We start from the raw sequence: 24,714 nt of genomic DNA, 5'->3' as shown, positions 1-24,714 counted from the left end.
ATTTCCAAAATTTGAGCAAATTCAAAAAAACTAATTGGGTTTTTAGGGCCCCCAAAATTCTATGTCTTAAAAGCTAAATTTTGTTCTCCAGTGTAGCAGGTCCAACTGTGAATCAGATTATGATAATTATGTGCTTGATCTCACAGAGACAATGGCAATCATCGTCTTCAGTATCTATATAAATGTTATTTGACGTGCACATCAAATCCATTACATATATGTATTGTTGAGTAAAGTTTAGTAGATATATAAATATTTGATATAAATAAGATGACAATCGTTTTTTGTCACAAGTTATTTATTTTAATAGTTTAAGCTTCTTTTTGTTGACTGCTACAAATACTTTTGAAGGATTTGGGTTACAAAGCATTTTGTGAATACAATTTAATTGGTTTTGGTTTCAAGAATGGCTGATACAAACTTGAGAGTTGCTGTGCGGCTTCGTCCATTTATATCCTTCATTTTCAGAAGATTTATGCACTATCTGTAAGAAACATGGTACCAGTAATGTATGCGATTGGACAATTTCTAATCTATTCAACAAAAAAATTTGCTAGCAAAATTTTTGTAGTTCAATAACAAACATTTTTTCTACTGACAACTGTTTTTATACTATGAAATGAAGGCAATATTATATTTCTATGCATTTTTTGTATGGTGTGAAAATATTTCGCATACTACGTACCGTACCTAAAGCTATGAATTATCTTAATTATCCTTAACAAAATCTTACAATGCTCGTGAACAGTCAAGAAATGCCAAACGTATCATTGACATGGTTGAAAACACAACAACTATCGTTGATCCCGAAGGCCACTTTCCTGAAAAGAAGTTTACTTTTGATTTCTCGTACTGGTCACATGACGGCTTTAAGGAAAGAGAGGATGGTTATCTTTTGCCAGATGGTCCTCGATATGCTGATCAAGTAAGTTGACTGGTCGATTTCAAAATTAGTATTATCATAATTTTCTGTTTGGCATATTTTGTACTGACACGCACATTCAGCATCAATCATCATGATTGGGGGTTGTCAATTCCAATAGTGCTTGATAGGTGACTGAGTATCCTCGGCCCAAAAAGGCCTAGCTTTGTAAACCCAATTCAAACAGTTTGGCATACAGTAGGAAGTTTGAACCACTATTACACCCTGGTCACCGAGATCGATAGCGTGAAGTTTCCACTTGCTGTTATACTGTTGTTGCCTGTCAATTATTCCATGCACTGAATTATGCAAAGCATCTATGTAATGCTAGACCTATGCTTGTGTCTCCCTTTTTATGGACAGTCTTTAAGCTTAAAGGGCGGGGAAACCCAAATTAACTTTTTGCGAGTTTTTTGTTTCAGCGTGATGTCATTGTCTACAACATGCGTTTTAGCAATAAAAAAATCCAAATTTTGTTGCCCTCGTCTCGCTAAGGCCGCTTTTGTTTGATACCGGTTTGCGAGGTCTCGCGCGCATCAAGCTGTGACGCTGTTCGCTGTGACGTCACAAGGTACATATAGTTGTGGCCAAAAGTTTAAGACCAGACTTGATTTATGACGATTTTTGCATTACTTCAAAATACTGCATCAGATATTGTTTCAGTTGCATCATCTTGATGCATCATCTTGTATCTGATGCAGTATTTTGAAGTAATGCAAAAATCGTCATAAATCAAGTCTGGTCTTAAACTTTTGGCCACAACTATATGTACCTTGTGACGTCACAGCGCAAAGCATCACAGCTTGATGCGCAACGAGACCTTGCAAACGGGCATCAAACAAAAGCGGCCTTAGCGAGACGAGGGCAACAAAATTTGGATTTTTTTATTGCTAAAATGCATGTTGTACACAATGACATCACGCTGAAACAAAAAACTCGCAAAGTTAATTTGGGTTTCCCCGCCCTTTAATAAGCTTTATAAACATGTTTTGGAAAGCCAATGTTTGGAATTGCTGTGTAATGCTTGAGTGTAATAAATAAGAGTTCAACAGCACAGTGATTTTTGGCATGATGCTTTGTGCATCTATGAATTCTCTGACTTAGAGAAGAAGATTCATGCCTTAAGTTCTTGTTTAATTAAAATACATAGACTCAACATTTCAAAAGATGTTTTTTGTAACCATTGTTATTTAGTCAAGAGTGTTTGAAGATTTGGGAAAAGGAGTGCTTGAGAATGCATGGAATGGATTTAATTGCTCTTTGTTTGCCTATGGCCAGACTGGTTCAGGAAAATCCTACTCCATGGTTGGCTACAATCTGAACAAAGGTCAATCTCACCAATTTATTGTAGTGATTAATACATTTCATGAAATTTTGATATTTAAGCTTATGCCTACTATATGATATTGTGTATGGTAAATTCCAAAAATTCATTCAGGTTTAATACTATAGAGCTGTGGGAGGACCCTGGTTTAAATGACTTGTGAAGTAATTTCCCATTTAAAACTAACCCGTAACGTTGATTAACATGCTGGTATATCACTTGTTTTAGCCAATACTGTGGCTTTTGTTCCAGGCTCATCAATGATGAAAATATAATCATATGGCATTTAAGCTGTTTTGATATTAACCTTTGCTTGAATAATAAAAGATTGTTGGCTAACCTTTTTTATTTGTGCACCTATAAAAATACTCAGTGCAATGATAGGAAATAGTAATGCATATCAGTGCAGTAATACATCACAGCAGTAATGTAAAAGAGAAAAGTTTTGAAGGATAGAAAACTATAAAGCCATTAAAAGTTCATTTTTTTCAGGATAGTAAAATTTAGAGAGCGTTCGTAAGATGTTTGAAAGTTTTTAGATACCTGAGCAACAAATAGCATTTTTATGGTTAACTACTTAAAAAAGCTTCCTTCTACGTATCACTGATAAGGTTTTAAGAGCCTGCATGTTTTAATGTGTGCATAACCAGGTATTATTCCTATTACTTGCGAAGAGTTGTTCAGAGTGATTGAGGAAAAGAAGAAAACAGATAGTAGAGAAAAAGAAGCTGAATATCAGGTTGAACATAAACTATCCGAAACATTAAATAAGTAGTTAAATATCAGAAACAGTACAGATCAGGGTTGGCTATTTACTTCAGTGTCTAAATAACGTAGGCTACCCGCAAGTATACAGGTGGAGGGCTAAATACAGCTCGCATTTGTGTTCTAGATATTTCTGGTATAGATAATAAGGCTACATTCTGGTGATCTAATTTATGTTTTTTTTCTAAATGTGATCCCTTACTTTGTAATGATATTTTTAAAGTTATATTTAGTAAAATTTCTTTCCTTTTTTGCTTTGCACAGGTGTCGCTTTCTATGCTGGAAATCTATAACGAAACAGTAAAAGACTTGCTGAACGTGGCTTCATTTAAAAAAGGAGGTTTAAGAATTCGTGAACACCCCCAAAAAGGATTCTATGGTGAGATGAAGGTGGTTATTTTTATTACATCAGTTGGCTGTTATTTTACATTTCGGCCTATTGCACTAGTTTAACTTTAAAACATGGCAAAGACTTCATTTGTCGATATTAATGCAATCTTTAATTCCGACAGCCCCAAATTTTTAACTACGGTACTTTATAAGTTTGTGTCAAATGTGGTTGCACTGGAATTTTAGGCCTAACGCAGAATGCCTTCAACTAAAGGCCTGTTGCCCTAATTGCAGTTATGAAATGCAAAGTAACTGTCCATTTTTTGGTACCGTACCTCATCAATTCTATGGGATCATGGAAAAATTAGAGGTTTATCTAAATCGAAAATTTAACTGACAAAATGTATTTGAAATAAAAAATTAATACACAAACAAAAGTCTAGCAGGTGCTAGTTTAACAAATACAATAGTAGCATTGAGTGTGCAACTAGCATAGGCCACAGAGTAGGCCAACATGCAATTCCTGGTACTGGTATCTACACATGTATTTATCAAGTTTAAAAATAAAACAATGTATGAGTTGTTTTGATCAATGTTTGACAGAATCCAACTCAGAAATGTTTCCCTGTGACATCATCATCGCCAGACGTAAAAACGATGTAAAAAAGGGCGATTTCGATTAACTAGGAAGCTTTCGTCTTTAGTGGAACAGCTTCAAGTGTCGCCGGTCGTTAATTACACTGCCATTGAAGCAAGGATCGCTGAAGGCACAAGGAATCGAACCCTGGCCGCTACGAACATGAATGCCACGAGCTCGCGAGCTCATACTATAGTAGCCATCAACTTCACTCAGAAAGCCATGAACGATGCGGGGAAAAGCATGACCAAGACTTCCATTATCAATCTTGTTGATTTGGCGGGGAGGTAACCTACATTGAGTGAATATTGTCCTTGTCTTTATGGAATAGCACTTGTGTCCATGTATGCCATAGTTAGTGAGTAATGTTAAAGTAGAGTAAATTTATTGTGCTGCGTGGGCGAGTGGTGAGAATGTCTGCGAGACGTTCGAAAGGACATGCTTTCGACACTGCTCCAAAGCACTCGGCAGTGTTGACGGCAAAGACACTTAATGGCATGCCAAAATAAGGGGAGCGCAAACTCGAAGACTAATATGTCACTTCGCTGCTTCCTGTTGTCTGTTGTATCGCATCTGTGATCGCAGTGGGCGCAAAATAAAACATCATTATTATTACGTTTCCCAACAGCAAATGTTAATTCTAATGTGCACCTTTTGTTCTTTATGCACTTTTATGCATTTCTTCTTTTTTGTATTTTAGTGCAATTTTTCTTGAGCTTTTTTGTCAACAAAACAGCTAGCAGTTTTACTCTTGGAAAAGTAGCCGAAATTTGCACAATCAAGAAACTTTTATTTATCATTTGTATCATTGCATGACGATATAAAACATTAAGCATCACATCATTATTGCATAAATTTGCATTTCATTTGCCTTATTTCAAACAGCGAACGGGCTGACAGTACAGGAGCCACGGGCGATCGTTTGAAAGAGGGATCGATGATCAACCGTAGCTTGTTGTGTTTGGGAAACTGTATAAAAGCACTCGCTGACGTGCAGGAGGGCAAGACAGTCACTGTTCCCTTCCGAGACTCAACTCTGACGCGGCTTCTTAAGAACGCTCTGGGAGGGAACAGTAAGACGATCATGGTGGGTGGTTGACTGGTTGTTTGTTCCGTATTGAAGTGAACTAATTTCATTAAATGGTAGAGAGGTAACTTTGTTGAAGTATAAGCAGATAAAACCAACTAATCATGGTTTTATCTGCTTAAGTTCAATGAAAGTTTTAAATTGGCAAGGAAGCCAATCTACGTGTCCACCTTCAGGTTCTTCTTTAAGTTTCTTACCAGTGACCACAACCGCGTCCGCGTGCTTTCTACAAGAGGCAAACCGACGTCCTTTAGAGCTGTGGACCGAGTTCACGCAGCTGACAAAAATCTGTATTGATAACTGTATTTTAGTCCTAAATGTAAGTTTAGCGGTTATAGGCGAATTCTTCGTAAACAATTCTTCGTAAAGCAATTCTTCGTAAGCAATTCTTCGTAAAACAATTGTTCGTAAACAGTTGTTGGTGAAATGAAATCCGTAAAAGAATTTTTCGTAAAGCATTTCTTCGTATACATCAAATCTCCATTGCATGCACGAATAAATGCTTTGGGAAGAATTGTTTTACAAAGAATTACCTTTTTGAAGAATTGTTTTACGAAAAATTGCTTACGAAGAATTGCTTTACGAAGAACTGTTTACGAAGAAAACGTCGGACACCAAGTTTAGCTCAGTACTGACACTTACTTCTGTGCATTGCTGCGAAGGTCGCTAAATACGGACTTTCGAGTTTGAATATTGGCAAATATATTGGGCCACATGTCATAAATTGGAAAATACGTGATGCGCAAAACTTGAAAGTGTATTTTAATCAATGCTGTACAAGCACTTATTTCGGCTCAGTGCTTGTCGCAATCAACCAACTACTTATAGGTGTTTGAAATTTCAACGTAAATCAAGTAGGCTGCCCGTGATTGAAAGTTTATCGCCAATTTTTAGAGTAAGTAATTTGATTCCTTTGTTGTAGATTGCTGCTTTAAGCCCAGCTGATATCAACTATGATGAAACACTGTCCACACTGAGGTTTGCCGATCGTGCTAAGAACATCAAAACCAAAGCTGTCGTTAATGAAAGCCCCACTGACAAGCTAATTCGCGAAATGAAAGAAGAAATTACTCGGTTGCAAGGTAGCGAGTTGGCATTTGCTATGAAGGAAAATAGTGAATAAAGCCAAAGTTGTTACAGTTAGAGATCTAGCCTACTATTTACCATTACTTTTTACTGTCTTCACGTAAAAGTTTCTTCCCCCAAAAAAAGTTGATGGCAAGTTATAGTTATATCCATTATTGCAGCTCAATTCTCTTTTACAAATAAAAACCTCCGGAGTGTCGTATCACGTGACTGACCACATGACTTGTCACGTATTTTTTTTTCAAGATATGCTGAAAAACCAAGGTCCGGGAAGTAGTGGACTCCAGGGAATCTCATCAGCTGAGATGGATGAGATGAAACGAGCACAGGAGGAGGAGGTTAGGGATTATCTTGATTTTATCTGAATCTTGAAGGGATTTATTGAAAGAAGAGAATAAGATTTCAGTTTATTTCATCTTGATTCATGAACCAATTGCAAACTTTAAATTTTTAAACTAAACTATTCAAACATCGACATTACAAAATTGATGTTTTTAAAATATTTAGAAGAGTTGTTTGAATTGTTAAATTTTGGCGAAACCTTTCCCGATGATATATAAGTTAACTATCATTTGCTGCTACTGTAGTTGGATGGTAGTAATATTCAGAGATGGGCAGTAACTAGTTACTTTTTGAATAACTGTAACGCTAACTTCGTTACTATTTTCCAAAAGTAACGAAACGCGGTAACTAGTTCCTATTTTAGCACTTTTTCAACAGTTACAAGTTACTTTTGTATTGAAATTTATGTTTCTAATTGCCGTCCATTACTCTGCACATGTTTGTGTCATGCTTTATGCGTGTTTGCTACGCGTTGCTCAATAATGCATTCTTCTCGCAGCTGTATCGGAGCAGCACTGCCCATGCGCGGCGCTCTTGTTTTGTGATCTTATGGAGCAGAATTGCCATATTGGCAAATTCATCGCCAAAATCCAGAAATCTGGCGATTTTTTAAGACGTTTGGTTTCATATTTATGGTTTGGCAATTTGGCTCTTTTTTAGCGCTTTTTGAGAACTGATTTGGTTAAATTAATTGCTTTTGGTGATTGATCAATATGTGACTTTCTATGCAATGTTTAGCAAAAGTGTTTGGCAACACTTGATAGCTCAGCTCATGCTTGTCGTATAGCTGCCAGAGGTGTACAGGAGTCGTATTTTTGGAGTATTTAGACCCGGAGTCTCGGTGTTACGTTCACTGTTCGCAACCTTATTACATCATTGTTTTCTCGATTCAAAATTGGAAGTCGATGTCTAAGTAACTTCGAGTCATAGGCCTAGCAGGGAAAACTAATTATTTCCTTTGTTTCGAGCATTTAAAGAGAATATAGTTTCGGAAGAGAGTTTTCTTTTTTGTACCAAAAACAGGCAAAACACAACAATACCACAGGGTTGAGCATTACAACAATATAGTTTACATATTTACAAGTAATTTAACAGTCAAACGTTTTCGGCTTAACTTAAGCCCTCATCAGGAATCTGAAAATATGTATAAATTGTAATAAATTTAAACTTTTTGAAAGTATATAACTATAACTAACTGACTATAAGCATCAAGAAACACGCAACGATTATAAGCAATAGTGTGGAAAACAGACAAACGGAAAACAAACTACATTAGGAAAAGGCAACTGCGTAACTAGAAAAGAATTTGCACCACAGGGTGCGTGATACATTTAATAAATGTTGAGGAGAATGGATGCGCCTCCCGCAAATAATTGTTTGTTTAAATTTGGATTACAGCGTTTATGTTGAGATTTATGAGTAACTGAAAGTAACTAGTAACTGTAACTAGTTACATTTTTGAAATCGGTAACTGTAACGGTAACTCAGTTACTATTTTGGCCAAGTAACTGTAACTCAGTTACTTTTGAAAGTAACTTTGCCCACCTCTGGTAATATTATAGCGGTAAGTTTGACGTAATATGACGTAATGTTTTTATGCTGTTGATATTTTTTATATAAGGTTTATCAACGAATTCCAAAAACTCCATGAAGATCACGCTCATTTCAATTTTTTGAACTAAGGTTATAAAATAGAGATAAACAAGAGAACGCCTTCGACTTTTTGAAAACGTGAACATATTTAATTGAGTAAAAACTTGCAGTTGAGAAGAAACCAGGAAGAAATTGAAAATATGAAAAGAACATGGCAGCAGCGCCTGGAAGAGCAAGGCACGCAGAGTCAGGATCGAATGGATGTGGAGAAATCTAAACAGGTTTTAATTTTTGCATTAGTAGTTTAGCTTTAGCACAGGGGACGAATGTGCCAACTTAGATTAACACTGATTCAACTTCTGTGAACGTTGAACTTGTGTAAAAATGACAGATTTTGCTGTATGATATAATTTACCACCGTCCCTAGTAATCGACAGCTAATATTTTGGAGTCTATGGAATCTTTTTCATTGTCGTATTATTATTATCATTTTCAGGAAGCGAGAAAAACAACACCAAACTTTTGGAACTTAAACGAAGACCCGATGCTAACCGGCATGATAGTCCACCTGACACCACCAGGCATCGTTACTGTGGGAAACAAAGAACCTGCTTCCATTGTCTTAAGAGGACTCAAGTTTGTATTTGTTTTAATTGGCCTTTATTTTATTGTTGAAAATATTTTTTAGAAGAATAAAATAGTTTTCAGAAGAATAAAAAGAAACCAACAGTCAGTTAATGTGTTAATTTAAATTCAATCCAAAACTGCATGAAAAATCTACGAAAACAAAAAAATATTTGATAAATATAATATTTACAATGGTATGAACATTTTTTTCGTGATATAGTGAAGGCTGCTTACCTGTATAGGATTGATACATCGGTTGGTAAAGTTTCTCCAGTGGTCAGCAATTTTGTATAAGAACTATACTGCTGCCGAGTTATAAAGGACTAAATGGAGTTTTTGATGATGCTTTTGTAGTTTGTCTGAACTGAACCAATGATCGCCTTCCATCTTACAGCATTTTAAAAGAACATGCGGTGATCGAAAACAGTCCAAATGAAAAAGTGTTTCTGACTCCAAGTGGTGGAAGTAAACTGCTTGTCAACGGAAAAACGATAGTTGAAAAAACACAACTTTTCCATAACGACAGGTAATGGATTGTTGAACCTTTGGACACTTTGAAGATCATTAGTTTATCTTTATCTTCATTAGCACAATCGAATTAACATCGGCTAGAATCCATTGCCAAGACATCCGGTGCCGGTTGAAAAACTCACTTCCTTACAATGGAGGCCCACAGCCAAGAAACCGACCTTTTTCCCACGCTCTCTAGCGCTTCTCTCTCATGCTACCTGGAAGTGGCAAACTCGTCAACGCCATCTGGTGATATGACGTCAGTTCAAGGCGACCTGAGTGGAGACCAAACTAGCCGAGATAAGCTTGGCATCAAATAACGAAAAAATAACGAAAGGACTAGTAAAAGCGATTGTTGGTTCGAAGTCTGTCTCGAACTGACGTCATAATCCGGTGTGGTGTGTAATACAATCCGCCATTGCAGCAACGTGGCCAAAAATACAAGCGCGTGGAGAACCATGGTTTTGATAATTTTTATTGAGATAAACGTAGCCTTAAAATGTAACGGCGAGGTTGGTATTTATAGATTGATACATGCTCTTTCAGATAAAGTGCGGTAAAAGTCATCGTGCAGTTGCACTTTAAATAACATGATGCGTTCTACTGGTGCAAACTAAGCTGAACTACCACAAAATGTATAAGGTGATAATCTGCTTTTATTCCGGCGTTTTGTCAATCAGACTTCTTCAGGGGGCTAAATCAGGTAGTGACTACCTGTCTAGCATGGCAAAACCCAGGACCATGTTGCTGTAAATCAACTAAACATGCAAAATGAAATTCAACTTCCAAACAAATATATCTTGTGATAGTTCAGCTTAGTTTGCACCAGTAAAACGTATAATGTTATTTAATTAAATGCCTGATGAACAGCCTCATTCAAGTTTTAGCATTAGTTTACCTTGTTTATCACAACACATCAGTTTAACGTTTGCACACGTTCAACCAATGTAAAAATGACGGATTTGGCTGTCTGGATGTTGCAGAGTATTGTTTGGGTCAAACCATCTTTACGCCTTCCATCACCCACGAGACGCAGCCAAGCAGGAGCGAGAAGGAAAAGTTGAACTCAAAGTAACGTTTGACTTTGCTCAAGAAGAGATTGCGACAAGCAAAGGATTCGACATGGACAAGGCAGGGAAAACTAAAGGTGTTTTTAAATGTTATCATTATCATTATTTTCTCGCATTTTAAGTTGTTTAAAAAATTGTTTGCCTGCTTCCTATAACTTTTAATTTTTCTCAGTATTCTCAATGTCTGAAGCTTTAGAACTGTTTTAATTGTCTTTTAAAGGCGGGGTTTGTTCTTCTTTTCGATTTGACACCTCTGTAGTCTGTAGTGAGGCCTAAACAGCCCAGTACCCCCGTCCCCCTTACTATTGGTATGATTTGCTTACTAGAAACAAAAACGGGTACCTAGCATTAGATTCTAGCTCTAAACATTGTTTTATCAATACTATTGTGAATTTAATTTGATTTCAGAGGACATCATGTTGCAAGATGATTTGGTTCAGATGATGCCCATGGTTAATGAGGCAAACGCAATGTCGGAAGAATTGGATAAAAAAATGCTTTACGAAATCGCCCTGCTAACCCCACAAGCTCAAGGACTGAAAGAAGGGAAGACTGAGGTAAACAGACTGCGGGCACATCTAACCAGCCAACAAAATTTGCCCTTTGTGCATCGTTTCCACGTAACTAGATGGTAAAACAATTGAAACAGGACTGTCGTGCGGTCATCAAAACTTGCCCTTTTACATCATTTCAATGTTTTTCACAAGGAGAAAGATTTGGTAAGTACAGTAAGCAAAACCAATATCAAACACAAAACATTTTAAAAAGTGACGTCATCTTGCCTACGAGATGGTGACAGTCACGTTATTCCATCCTGGCGCTGCAGTTATTCTTACTGTGCTGTTATCAAGCGTTGTGAGATCAAAAAAAATGGTGAATAATATACCACGATCTATCTTTCGACTCCAGCAAGAAATTTTTAAGATTTTTCTATTTGGAGGTCTCAATGGCTGGCGTGGAAGCTACACCGTTCTGGTTAGCGAAGCGTCACTGCAGCTCGCTGTGCTAGTGAGTAATCAGCCTTGTGCTGATAGCCGGGAAGAACGCCTTTCTTCACATTGACCTACCCCTGGCACCTGCTGGTTTTGTTGGCTCTTTCTTTCCACAAAGATAAGAGTTAAACTGACTGGTAAAGCGGCGGTCGATTACTCAAGTGGCAAGAATACGGTGCGATACTGATGAGCCCAGCCTCATGGGCGAAACACGTGTCTATCGCTGTCTATTCGATGCTACAATCGGCTGCCAAAATAACTTAAACGTTTAATTGGAGGTCTCAATGGCTGGCGTGGAAGCTACACCGTTCTGGTTAGCGAAGCGTCACTGCAGCTCGCTGTGCTAGTGAGTAATCAGCCTTGTGCTGATAGCCGGGAAGAACGCCTTTCTTCACATTTTTCTATTTGTTGACAGTGATACGAAACCGAATACTGCTAATTTGCATTTATTGAATGTTGGCATTTCGAATATTCAGGTTTACCCCCTGTGGTTGAAAATTTGGAATAAGTGGGCGCATGGCCACCTAAAGATACGGCCTGATTTGTCACATTTTGCAGAAATTTCCAGGTTTTTCTAACTTTGGGCGAACGTTTAAATAAATTTTTCTAAAAATTAGATTTTTACGCTTTCTTTATTCTTTTCCTCAGATGACACAATAGGTTTTAACATCCTCACATGTTGAAACACAAAGAAAATTTGATTTTGTAAATTTTAGTCAGACTGTTAATTTTCAATAACAGTCTGATTTTGCGTTTTTCAACTTACTTTTTCTCATTCGCTACTGCTTCCCCAAGACAACAAAAAAGTTTTTTGTCATTAGGAAACCGCAAAAAGTAAAAACATCTCAAAAAATGTCAGTCAAGCACTAGCAGTAGCTGTAATCAAAATCTGCAAAATGTGACAAATCAGGCCGCATCTCCAGGTGGCCATGGTGGGCGGAAGGCAGGAACTTCAATTTTCGTGTCCACCATCAGGCATGTCTTTAAGTGTCTTACCGAAGACACAGCCACGTGCTCTTGAGCGGTGTCGAACCGGTGCCCTTTCGAATATCGAGCCCTCACCACTCGACCATGCAGCCAACAATCTATATATAATTTATTAAGAATCAGTTTCGCTGTAATAATAGAATCTTCAGCTAGTACGTGTAAAAATACGACAAATAATAAAAAGGTGAAACATACGTAAGATGGATACGATGTTTGGCAGTGAGTGAATGCAACTTCTACAGCGTTTGGATTGTCGTCTGAGAATTTTTTTTAAACTTCAGGTCTGTATCAAAGCGAAAAAATTGACAAATGGCAACGAATTTTTCTGGAGCAGAAATGAGTTCACGAACAGAAAGTACGCTATGCAGGAGATTTATCAAGCCTTCATGGAGGAAGATAAAGATTGGGACAAGACTGACAAGGTGCGCCAGTTCGAATCTTGCCTAAAGCACAATTCCTTTCTAGTTTGTGTATGTTTAATGAAATGAACTTACATTCAATTTGAATACATGAACATTTTTTAGTATTATATTTTAAAGTCAAATCTACTGTATTTATTTAAAGAAATCCCCACTTTGATAATCACAACTTTACATAAACATTACCTTCATCTTCTTAGTAACCTACATCTAAATTATCGTAACTAATGGTTTAGGCCGGTTATCCATTCTGCGCCATGGTTGATAAAGATGTTTTGGTGGGAACAGCGAATCTATATGTGCAAAGTCTTGCTTATTTGGTGAGTGAAGAACTTTTAAGTAATTTAAATGAACAAAAGTCACGAAACAACAAGTGCTTCCAACCCTTATAGCAGGGGTGTGCAACCTTTATTGCAGGAGGGCCAGATATTAATAACTGGGTGAAACCGCGGGCCGCAGGTTTATTTAACAGATGATTTCTAGTACTTGCAGGCACAAAAAATTAGTTTTTATGTTAATCATGTTATTCTTATTGCATTATTAGGGGTTATCTCCTTGCAGAATTAATAAGTTAAGACACATAAATTTCTGAAGAAAACTGCTATTCAAATTTATTGTCACACCGACTTTCAACGAGTTTAGTGAGAAATTTGCAGCTGGCTTCTTTTCCCGACGACTTTTTTCAAATTTACTTTAAGAGAAGCGCAATCGCAATTCGAAGTCCGTTTTTCAAGTGTTCGTTTGTCACAACCGATTGTTAGGGAGATTTCATGACGCCCATTTTAGAAAAAAATTGTTCGTACAAATACGTTGAGCCAAAAAGAGCCATTTTTGAAGCCATGGATTTTTTCAAATGTGGAAAGTCATCTTAGTTGAGATGTTTTCGGTAAAATCGCCAAGATTCATTTCTAAATAGCCTACTTTGCTTTCAAATCTGTTTTCTCTTGAAGATCAATCAGTTCAACTTACATCTGCTGGTGCTTTGGCAATGTCTGTGTTGGATGGCGAAGTGAATATACCAAACAATTGTTCATGAGATTTAAGTCATTGAAGTCCTTGAAACGAGCCAAAAATTCATACAACAATATTTCAAGTTGGTCTGCAAATTCAGTTTTCTTCTCAGGATGCATTCCATAGTCTCTCAAAGTTGGAAAGTAGAAAAGTTTTCCTGTCTGTACGTGAGCTTTTCAAAGTCGTAATTTGTTCATAATGCCTTTTATGTGACCATACATTTTACGTTCCAAATAATTAAATACAATGGATTAGCGGTGACCGGTTGGAGATTTCTAAAATGGTTAACAAAAGGTGCGAAATCTACAATAATCCACTCCACAATGAATTGTTCACACGTACCAGACTAAACTAAACTATAAACACGTTTCAAAATTGGCACATCTTCGCGGGCCGCACGTTGCACACCCCTGCCTTATAGAATAATGTATCTTGTCTAACCTAAAAAAGCAAAAATACGAACCCGTCTTTTTGACGTTGTTTCGCCGTCTTTAACTTTTGGTGGATCAAGTGACTAAATACCGACACTGCGTACATCATCCTCAGATGGACATGGAAGACACCTTGGTGGTAAGAAATTACCACGGGAAAGACACTGGATTGCTAAGCATAGAAGCCCTTCCTTTCTCTGACAAAGGAGAACAGCTCCTGGATGAGTACGTTGAGGATCCTGAAGAACTCGTGGGAAAAAATCTCCAATTTTTGATTGAGATCAAAAAGATACTTGATCTTCCGAAAAAGTTTATCAGAGTAAGACAGCGTATTTCCAGACAACAAAATCCGTTATTTTTACATTACATTTTTATTTTTACATTTTACATTACATTATATTTTTACATTTTTACACGTCTACAAACGTTGAATCAATGTAAAAATGACGGATTTTGCTGTCTGGGTTTGTTATATAAATTCAATTGGAGTAAGTTGATCAGCAAAACTCGTAATGGAAACGCTGCAAGCAAAATGGCGGTATCTTTTTAATATAATTGTGATGTACATTAAACAAATGTATGTTGACGTTTTTCATGCCTCAAATTACTTAAATTAATTAATAATATGACATATAGTGCCGCAAATGCCTCAAATTACAAATTGCCTCAAAATTGCAAATGCCTCAAATTAATTAATAATATGACATATAGTTTAACGTAGGCCTACTTCTTTTATAAATTAAACGTAAATTTAACGTATTCCATACTTCATTTTAACTGCTAAAACCTCAATTGCTAAGGTAACAGGGATCAGTTGTCAGTACATGTAACAGAAAATATATTTCGCACTTGCTATAGTGCATCGTCAGTTCTGATAAAGGGCAGTTAAAGCCTACAAGTAATGTTTTCAATAACATTACAGCGACGCAATAATGTCAAAACATGAGCGTAAATATTGAAAAAGCATAATCGTAAATATTGAAAAAAATGCTGAATGAAACCTAAACCAAGCCGGCAGTAAAGTAAAGTACGTTTCAAATACATAAACGAGAATTGACGAAAGAGCGGTGAGCAAAGCCTGCTAATGTAGCGTCGTGGCGAATTACAGCTAAGAAAATAAATTATATGCGAAACACGGCAGTCAATGGACAGTCATAAACAAACTAAGTAGAGCGATAAATAATTAAATGTAGCGTCATGGCAAACACAAAATGTAGCGTTGTGGATAAAAGAGTAGGCAAAGACGGCAGTGAATAATAGGGCAGTAAAACATTGAAAAAATACCAAAAATGTAGTGGAGCGTCAAAAAATTAAACTTGTGGCAGAATTAATTTTTGCATATTTATTTTGGCATGTATCCTATGTATCCATTTATCTTCACAAGCATCTAGATTATCAATATTGGGTTGTTCAACAAATGTGACATTGTAGCATTGGGAAAGTTGTGGTTCAGTTCTTAGATCATGAAACACAGCAAAATGTTTTAATAACGCGTCCTTGTCATTATTTGAAGAAAAATCGAAAGTGTTCCAAGTTGCACGATGGCCTGACCAGCGAGCCGAAAATTTATTAACAGTTTGTCCAACATATTGTTCATGGCAAAGTAAACATGTTGCTACATAAACCCCATAATTGCTGCAATTGAGTTCCTGTTTTAACCTAAAAAGTATTTGTGGAGTGCTCAAAGTCGTTGTATGTGAAACCATTGACAAGCGATGATGACCATGGTTACCACACAACGCACAGCGACCACAAGGGGCAGAATAACCTCTTTGTAAAACAGAAGATTGGATTTTTTTTGATAGATCTTTGTAGTTTGTAAGATAATTTCCAATTATTTTTGGCCTTGTGTATATGACCATGACATCAGGTTTAAGTTCTTTTTCTTTTTCACTCATTTTCAGTAAAGCTGGGAAAGCAGTAGCCCACACAGTCTTGCTGTTTTTCTTTTGAGGTTTTAGTGGCCTAAGTCTGTCAGTCCAAGCAATTCCAATCATGTCATTTGTCATCGCGATGGGGAAATCTGACCTAGTAGCTTTTTCTTTGAGTCTTGACAAGCTGGAAATGTAATGTTCATGGCACTCATTCAGAAGACGCATTCGGATGGCTTCTCCGTATAATATGAATTTGAAAGTGGATATAGGGTGGTGTGACTTTCCATTTATGAAGCAACGATCTTTTGCTGTAGCTTTGACGAAATCTTCAGTGGTAAATTTAAAATGGTAAATGGTAAAGTTAATTTGGTAAGTGGTAAATTTAATTTTTTTGGTATTTTTTCAATGTTTTACTGCCTTATTATTCACTGCCGTCTTTGCCTACTCTTTTTTCCACAACGCTACATTTTGTGTTTGCCATGACGCTCCATTTAATTATTTATCGCTCTGCTTAGTTTGTTTATCACTGCCTTTGACTGCCGTGTTTCGCATATAATTTATTTTCTTAGCTGTAATTCGCCACGACGCTACATTTGCAGACTTTGCTCACCGCTCTTTCGTCAATTCTCGTTTATGTATTTGAAACGTACTTTACTTTACTGCCGGCTTGGTTTAGGTTTCATTCAGCATTTTTTTCAATATTTACGATTATGCTTTTTCAATATTTACGCTCATGTTTTGACATTATTGCGTCACTGTAATGTTATTTAAAACATTACTTGTAGGCTTTAACTGCCCTTTATCAGAACTGACGATGCACTAGCAAGTGCGAAATATATTTTCTGTTACATCTACTGACAACTGATCCATGTTACCTTAGCAATTGAGGTTTTAGCTTTCTAGATATGGAACAGGGATCGTTTCAAAACAAGACTAGGTCAGAAAGCGAGGCAGACTCCGACTCAGCTCAGCAGCAGCCTAGAGCAGTTAGCTTCTTCATTTTAACTGCTTTTATTTCATTAGCACAATACTGCAGTGTTTCCGTATTTTTTTCAAAGATGTGGTGTCGATACAAGTTCCTTATGGAACACGAGTGGAACGAGAGCAAACATATCTCCGCTTCTCTCAACGCTGACATCGGTTTTAAGAAGATGTTTCGTGCCTTTCCTGTCTCCCAAGAGGTCCGTAAAATCTGGGATCATCGCTTGGTCATTGTTTTTGTCTGTTCTCTTATTTCTGACCGAATTACGTGATGCGATGAAATCATCCTTATAAATACTTTTTAGTTAAACTGATTTCTCGACTTCTATTCTTCGGAAACCTCACAACCTCATAATTGATCTATCCATCTTTGAAGTACAGAAAATCAAGCCCGCCGTATGTGCTAAGAAAATATTTGGAAATACTATTTTCACCGCACCACACCCCTTTAATAAACCCTCACCCAGAACTCTGATGTGCATTCAAAGTCATTTTTATCTTTAAAATCATGCTTTGTTTTAAGTTGAATATATTGTTGTTCATTGCGACTTACCATCATGCAGCGAGGTTGAGAATCGAGAGATTATTGCCACAACCCACAACCATAGGCGCCGACTTGTATTTTTGCACGGGGTGGCGGATAGCACAATATGGCAATCTAAAAACTTTCAAACTGCATGTTTTTGTTTGATTTTTACTAAGCGTGTTTCGTAGATGCAATTGTCTTTTCACACCTGATTTGTAACTCAATAATTTACAAAGCAACTTTAAAACAAAGCACAGGAAGTATGTCGTGAATTTTATTGTTACGTTGCTGCTCTGACACTTAACATTTGGCAAAAGTATTTTTGCGAACAGCAGCTCTGTCAATCCAACTGTTAATCAACTGGTCAAGTTGTAGCCGTGAAGCTTCAGTTTGATAAACATTAAAAATTAGGACGTGGTTCAATCGCTGTTGCGTCATGGTAGATCGCAAGTAGGTTTTTATGCGCCTGAGTGCACTAAACGATCGCTCCGCCTCGCAGGTGGTGGAAGGCAACGATAAGTATATTTTCACAATGCAGACCACGTTTGGAAGCATTAATGAAATTGTTTCATTGCTTGCAAATAGATCAAGCAGTTGCGACATAGTTGAAACAAAAATCTGTTTTTAACATTGTTACATGTAAACGTGTAAATTTGCAGAACGTTAAAACTGCTACTTTACATGCTAAGTGCACTTTTCAAACAAAACTCAAATAGTTTCGAAAATTGCATTTTGTTTCCAAGTATTTTATAACTGTCATAATTTATAGCGATATTATAAGCAGTTTAAAATTAAAAAAAAAAGATTTTTGAGGGAGGCAATGGAAATTGGAAAGATCGTATTTTATTGATTAATAAATCCCATTGTAAACCTAACAAATGTAACAATGACTTATGACAAGTAACAAATAAAACGATCGCAACAACAAGGAAAAAACTCGTTCACGTAGCTTGCTTGATGTTACGCGAGTATCATGCTTGTGACAAAAACAATCATTTTCTTCGCAATACTGAATTGGTTCACCTCTTGCTTTACGTTGACTTGAAGCGAAAACCAATGATCAAAAAAAGATTTAAACATCCGTTCAAATTACATTTATTTGCAGTAAGCAATATAACCTAAACGGGGTGGCTGCCACCCCGCCACAGCGGTTATGGGGTGGCGTGGCCACCCCGTAACCCCGTAAGTCGGCGCCAGTGCCCACAACATTGCTAACGAATATTTTGAGTTTTATTTATTTTGAGACACACTGTACTTCCAGCTTGTCGAGGAATTTGAAAACACGCCTGTGGTGGTGCAAGTGTGGGGCCAGCAAATGGCAGAAGTGAGTTATTATGATTCTTCTTGTTTGCTCGTATTAGTACTATGGTCTACATCATACGAAACACTGCCTTTTCTGAGAAGATGTTTTAAGACTTCTTAAAAAGTTTAAGGCAAAAATAAGCTTGTTTTAACAAATAGTGTAAGATACTGATTCAACTTTGTTCATTAATTTATTTTGTTATCAAGGCTGATGATCCTTTAAAAGCGAAGCTGTCCACTAAGGAGCTGATGGCATTAGAGGATGCTGTTACTTTATACAAGCCGGAAAAGCAAGGGATGCACAACAAAGCAACTCAGGAATCGAAGCAACTTAGAAAGAAAGAATCGGAAGTTTACCACCTTCACACAGCCATGAATAACATTAAAGCAATACAAAGAGAGGTGAAACTGGTGTAGCCAACCAGTTTGGTTAGTAAACCCATAAAAAAAATTTAACCGTTTGATTTGCGGACACGGTTTTTTCAAATAGCATTAATTTTTGATTGGATGCAATATAATATTATTTATTTGAAATTAACAAAAATATGTGACATTTAAAATATTTTTCACACACTTTCAGACGGACAAACACAATGTGAAATTGGTTCAAGAAAATGAGGACCATAAACGAAAAACCAAAGCAATGCAGGAGAAATGGGTAAACCAATTATTTCCTTTGAACTAGCTCGTCGTCGTCGTCGTGTGAGCTTCTGGGGCCGAGGGTCTATCCTTTTACCACCCCAGATTCACGATGTTCCCGAACCACACTGGAAGGCTGCAAGATAGCAGCCAGTCTTTAGTTTCATCATTCATGACGCGCAGACCTTCCACTCCGTTAGGTGACTTGAAGATGGTACAGTCATTGATGATGTAGTCTGCGGTCTGCTCCTCGGCACCACATTCACAGGAGGAGGAAGAAGCCATTCCCCATTGGTGCATGGTTGAGCGGTAAAGCCCGACGCCCGCACGGAGACGGTTGAGGCGCACTCATGCCTGTCTAGGTAGTGTCAGGCCGATGGGGCGTGTGTCGGCGTCGGGGATGAATGAATGGAGTCTGGTGGTGCTTGACCTCCATTCAGAATTCCATTTATGGTCCGCCCAAGTAGCCGCAGAGATGTCTTGTTCATCAGCTTCGTTGATCAGAAGCCGAGCGGCTGGCACGAATGGGTGTCTTGATTTCAGTCGGCGGGGGTGCCCGTTTGGGAAGGCAGAGATCTTGTGGTGGAGAAGATGGTTAGGCTCCAGTGCCCGTCGACCAAGGGACAGAGTGGCTTCTTCGCGACGAAGCTCAGCAGGTTGGATGCCAGCGAGAATGGGGAGATTGTCCAATGATGTGGGACGCAGGCATCCGGTCACTGTGCGCAGGGCGCTGTTTATGGCAGTGTCGATGTTGTGGCAGTGAGCACTGCGGCACCAGACAGGTGCACAGTACTCTGCAGAAGAGTAGACAAGAGCTAAGGCTGCTATTCGCAAAGTGTCAGCCCTCGCCCCCCAGCTAGAGCCTGCCAGGCGCTTCAGTAGTGCAGCGCGGGATGTGAGTTTCTTGCGCAGTGACACCAAATGATGGCGGTATGTGAGCGATCTGTCTAGTGTCACCCCAAGATACCTTGGCTCGGGGCAGAAGGACAGAGGTCTTCCGTTGCTGTGGACATGTAGCTCACGATCAGCTTCCCGATTGTGTAGGTGGAAAGCTGCCATTTTGAACTAGCTAAAACGGCTTAAAAAAGCTACCGCAGATCACCAACCTCGTATTCAAATTTCTGGGATACTTTTGGGTAGCAAAGCGTTACAATATTGTGACACATTACCTCCCTGTTGTTTCAATTGATTTCATAGCTCCTCGAGGATGATGAAAAGCAAAGCTTCTTTATTTTTGACTGAAACACCAGTGCATAAACAAACAGTTCAAACTTATGTTTCAATCTCCGCTCATTTAATTTCACGTCTTAATTTTCATTATAGTTGGTGTTATTGATAGCGAACACATCAGTGATTATCGCGGTTTTTCTTTTAGGATGCGCTCTCCAAGCTTTTGGATGAAGCGAAGGCTAAAAAAAGTCAAAGTATTCCTGTAAGTGTTCATTAAATTAACATTTGTCAACACTTCGAGAAGATGGCTGACAGCAGGCCTATTTTAGCACTGACTGACTAAGCACGCCTGCCGTTCGTGCATTCGTTACTTTAATTCTCACCACTCCTCCCTTCACGACAATCTAACTTCTTAACATCGGGTTTTTAAATACTGTTGTACCAAGACTATGGCATCTTTAGCTGGCAGAAGAATTTTTTTTTATAAAATGTGAAAACGAATGCGGCTACAGTACGTAAGGGTCTCACCAAATATCAGTAAAACGATGAATGATTGAATATTAACAGTCAGTCTACCTAACTTTAACATGACGTTATTGTAGACGGACAACACAAATGGATTAAAACTTGATATTTTTATACAGGTAACAGTACTTTGTAAACTTTTGGGGAAATAATCATTGGGTAAGTATCACGTATTGTTTTCAGCCTTATATGCAGTATATCTGCGTGTCATGTTTTAGATTTTATGCTAATAAACCGATTATGAGATAGTAAAAACAACTTATCAACTTTCAAAAGTTTTATTTTTATTGACACGTATCCGTGGACCTAATTTGTGAATGCAGATTCTATTTCTGTTGTTAAATGCTTATTTAAGATACAACTCAATTTATTTGTGTTTGTCGGAATACAGAAAACGATGTTGTTAAAATATAGCACAAAAATAAAAGATGGCAAAATGACATTCGTTTAAGACGTTCATACAGTAGCGCATTCAAGGGAGGAACTTTTTAAATTAGCATGTTCTAAAGCAGTGCAGTTAATTTAAGAGACCGAAAAGATGTTTTGTTACAAGCTTTTCAAAAACTGTAAAATAGCGTTATTTGTATAAGTTAAAGTCGTTCATTCAGCTGCATAAAGTTAGAAGGTGGAAAAAAATTGCGTGAAGTTTTTCACCGTCCAAACTGTTTCCACATTTCCTAAATTAACGACTGTTCACACTAAATAAATCACTGAAATAGCCTATCGGCAGCTTGCTTCAGCTGTCATAAAAGAAATAATTTTGAACTTCAGTGTCCTGTAGCCTGCTTTATCTGTCGTTATAGAATACTATGATCACATAAAAAATGAGTGTTTTAAACAAAAAGCATTTTTAGAGCCAATAGATACCCAAAAAGCGACCAAAATGGCAAAATTTTCTTGTTGGAAAGCTCTTACTTCCCTACTTGTTTTTCAATGTTAATCATACGGTACATGAAATATTGACTTGGCCATTGTGTTGTGTGTAATCTGACGCATTTCTTATTCGATTTGACTTTGTTCTCCCCAATTTTTTTAGATTCTCTTCTGCTTGCATGGTGTAGAGTTAAGCAGACCTGAGGTGTAGTTAGAGATGGGCAAGATCACCAGTATTGGTGATCTTGAAGATCAAGATCACCAAGAATAGGTGATCTTGAAGATCAAGATCACCAAACTATGTGATCTTGAAGATCAAGATCGTGATCTTGAAGATCAAGATCACTTTTTGTGTACTTAAAAAAAATCAAGTTTTTGATCAATGATGTTGCATAAAATAATTACTATAAGCCACCTGGGTAAAGGTATATAGTTAGTATTGCTAACTTTTAACTACTCGAACGCTAGCCTAAGAATTGTAATCAGTTAGTGACTGTTGCTATTAGGCCTATTAATTGTTGACGTAGTTTGCGTAAAATCGCAACGTCACACCCAAGGCCGCGGTTAATTACAGTAGTACTGAAAAAGTCACAAAATTTGCAATTAGTTTTATACTTTTTGTTTATAATAAATAAACGAAAATAAATTTTGAACTGCATCATTTTTTACCAAATTTTTGTCTGGTTCGTGTGGGAGTTTTTATTCGTGTTACTAAGTAGTTTTAACTTTCACTGTATTATGTCAATGTTTATTGCAACATTTACCCATCTGGCAACCTTGATACTGTTGTCTGCTTTCAAAAACGTTCAGAGGTTTGCGGTCAGACAAACCACTTCATACTCAGACCCTAAACAAGTCTTGGTCTGGTTGATTTGCTGCAATAAACCACTTTACATGACCAAAGTCGGCTAGAGTCCAGATTTTTTAACACCTTCAATCTAGACTTTTGAAACATCTAAAATTGAGTCAAAGAAAGCAAACATTTCTTTAAAATTCATACATGAAAATTGTGAACAAAGTTAAATCATTTTTATTATAAGTCAACATAAAGTACCATACACGGAAGGTGACTTCTTTATTATGACCAACACAGAAAACTTTTTCAATTTGAAATTGCAACACTGACCAGTGACCAGATTAGATGAACTTTAAATCGTCTTTTGTTGGACACATAGGCTATCATATTAACTGTGGCTTATTGTTAGTAGTTGCCACTAACTACTTTGTACAGTACGAGTTCTAAAAAAATACCTCTTTCTAGTAAGTAAACTTTAATTTTAAAGTGATCTTGATCTTATTGTTCTTCAAGATCAAAATCACACAAAAAAAGTGATCTTAGATCAAGATCACCAAAAAAAAAGTGATCTTCAAGATCAAGATCACGCCCATCTCTGGGTGTAGCCTATGGCTCCGTGTAGACTGTAAATGAAAGCAAATTTGGAACGGCCACCAAACAGTTCAAACAAGTAGACGAATTAAATGAAAGAATTTGTCCTTTCTTATACTTAGGACAACTGGAAGTGTACCAGTTGTTGAAGCGATGCGGGAGGGGACTAAACCCAACAACCCTTACAAAAAAGTCTAAAACACACACACAGTGAAATGATAAAAGACGTGCCGAAAATACAAGAAATAGTGTCCGCCCCGTTAGCTCAGTGGTTATGTGCCTGGCTCAAGATCACGCGGCACTGGTTCGACTCTCGGGGTGTGCGCTTGAACAACGCATTTTCAGGATTACTCTCCAATCTCCATTCAGCGGCACCTAGTGAATGGAATAATTTTCCGGCAACAACGCTTCAACAATCGGAAAACTTCACTCTGCCAATCTCAGTAACCGGCCCTGCGTCAAGAGCCTCTTACAAGTATGCGAAACTACCAGGAAAACCTATCAAGGCTTTGTCAGTCTGAGGATAAAGATTTAAAAACCAAACCAAGTGTATTTACCAAATTTTGAGCTTTTTTCTGCATAGGAGGAATTTACTAACTCTAATAATGGTTTTAATCTTTTTTTTTCACAGATACGTCAAGAACAACAAGCTTTGATTAAAACATGAATAAATTTTTGTCGTTTTCTCGCTAATTCACTGTAGCCTACCATTGACTTATTAAACCCAGTAGACTAGTAACACAATTTTTCAACATTCATGTGTTCTATTAACACTTCTATTCTGAACTGACAGTTAAGTTTACACGTGTCATGTCACAACAAAGTAAACTTTTTATCAAGGCTAGCCTGTAGGAGAATATAGAAAATTCTCTCAGACTTAAAGTGTAATTGTTTACTAATCGCATAGCGTAATAACACAACCCACTTTTATAGTTTGGTAACTTAATTCTTGTTAACATCAGTGGAACTACGCTTTGAAGCTGAAGTGTTATGTAAGTAAATCTTCATGTAGGCTACAAGTTTTTGAGAACGCTGTTTAGACTACATAAAATATTTAATCTGTTCGTTACTGATATGTTTATCTAATTATTATTGAACCGCGCATAATCAATAATTTATTTGTATTTCATTTGATAGGCTAATACTTGTTCAGTTATATTTTGTTTGTGTTTAAAATATATATTTGTTAAAGTAAAATACATTTCCTACCCCATGTTTTTCACTTCTCAGAATGCGAGCAAACGTTGCCTCATTTAAATCATTTTAAAGTCGCCAGATGTAAGGACGATGTCTAACCGGAAACA

At 37.3% G+C, this 24,714-nt stretch overlaps 1 protein-coding gene across 3 annotated transcripts; it reads left to right on the top strand.

The window, feature by feature from the left end:
- The first annotated feature begins 325 nt into the window (after nt 1-325).
- Nucleotides 326-24,714, top strand: LOC145771877 (kinesin-like protein KIF28). 3 transcript variants are annotated; one of them, XM_082583625.1, is made up of 24 exons: nt 326-452; nt 735-925; nt 2,117-2,249; nt 2,921-2,985; nt 3,276-3,390; nt 4,046-4,265; nt 4,864-5,065; nt 5,988-6,147; nt 6,398-6,489; nt 8,257-8,367; nt 8,583-8,722; nt 9,108-9,239; nt 10,207-10,370; nt 10,702-10,850; nt 12,554-12,694; nt 12,928-13,011; nt 14,249-14,452; nt 17,066-17,188; nt 18,776-18,838; nt 19,024-19,218; nt 19,397-19,474; nt 20,831-20,887; nt 21,270-21,309; nt 24,042-24,714. In XM_082583625.1, the coding sequence occupies exons 1-23, from the start codon at nt 407-409 to the stop codon at nt 21,300-21,302; spliced, it is 2,898 nt and encodes a 965-aa protein (XP_082439751.1). In that variant the 5' UTR covers nt 326-406; the 3' UTR covers nt 21,303-21,309; nt 24,042-24,714. The 3 variants fall into 3 exon arrangements, with proteins under 3 accessions (XP_082439751.1, XP_082439750.1, XP_082439752.1); XM_082583624.1 differs by having other exon boundaries at nt 332-451; nt 734-925; nt 2,897-2,985; XM_082583626.1 differs by lacking the exons at nt 326-452; nt 735-925; nt 2,921-2,985.

Source organism: Aplidium turbinatum, chromosome 6 (assembly GCF_918807975.1).
Source record: "Aplidium turbinatum chromosome 6, kaAplTurb1.1, whole genome shotgun sequence".
NCBI lineage: Eukaryota > Metazoa > Chordata > Ascidiacea > Aplousobranchia > Polyclinidae > Aplidium > Aplidium turbinatum.
The sequence above is the reverse complement of the archived record's forward strand: the minus strand, read 5'-3'. Positions and strand labels throughout refer to the sequence as shown.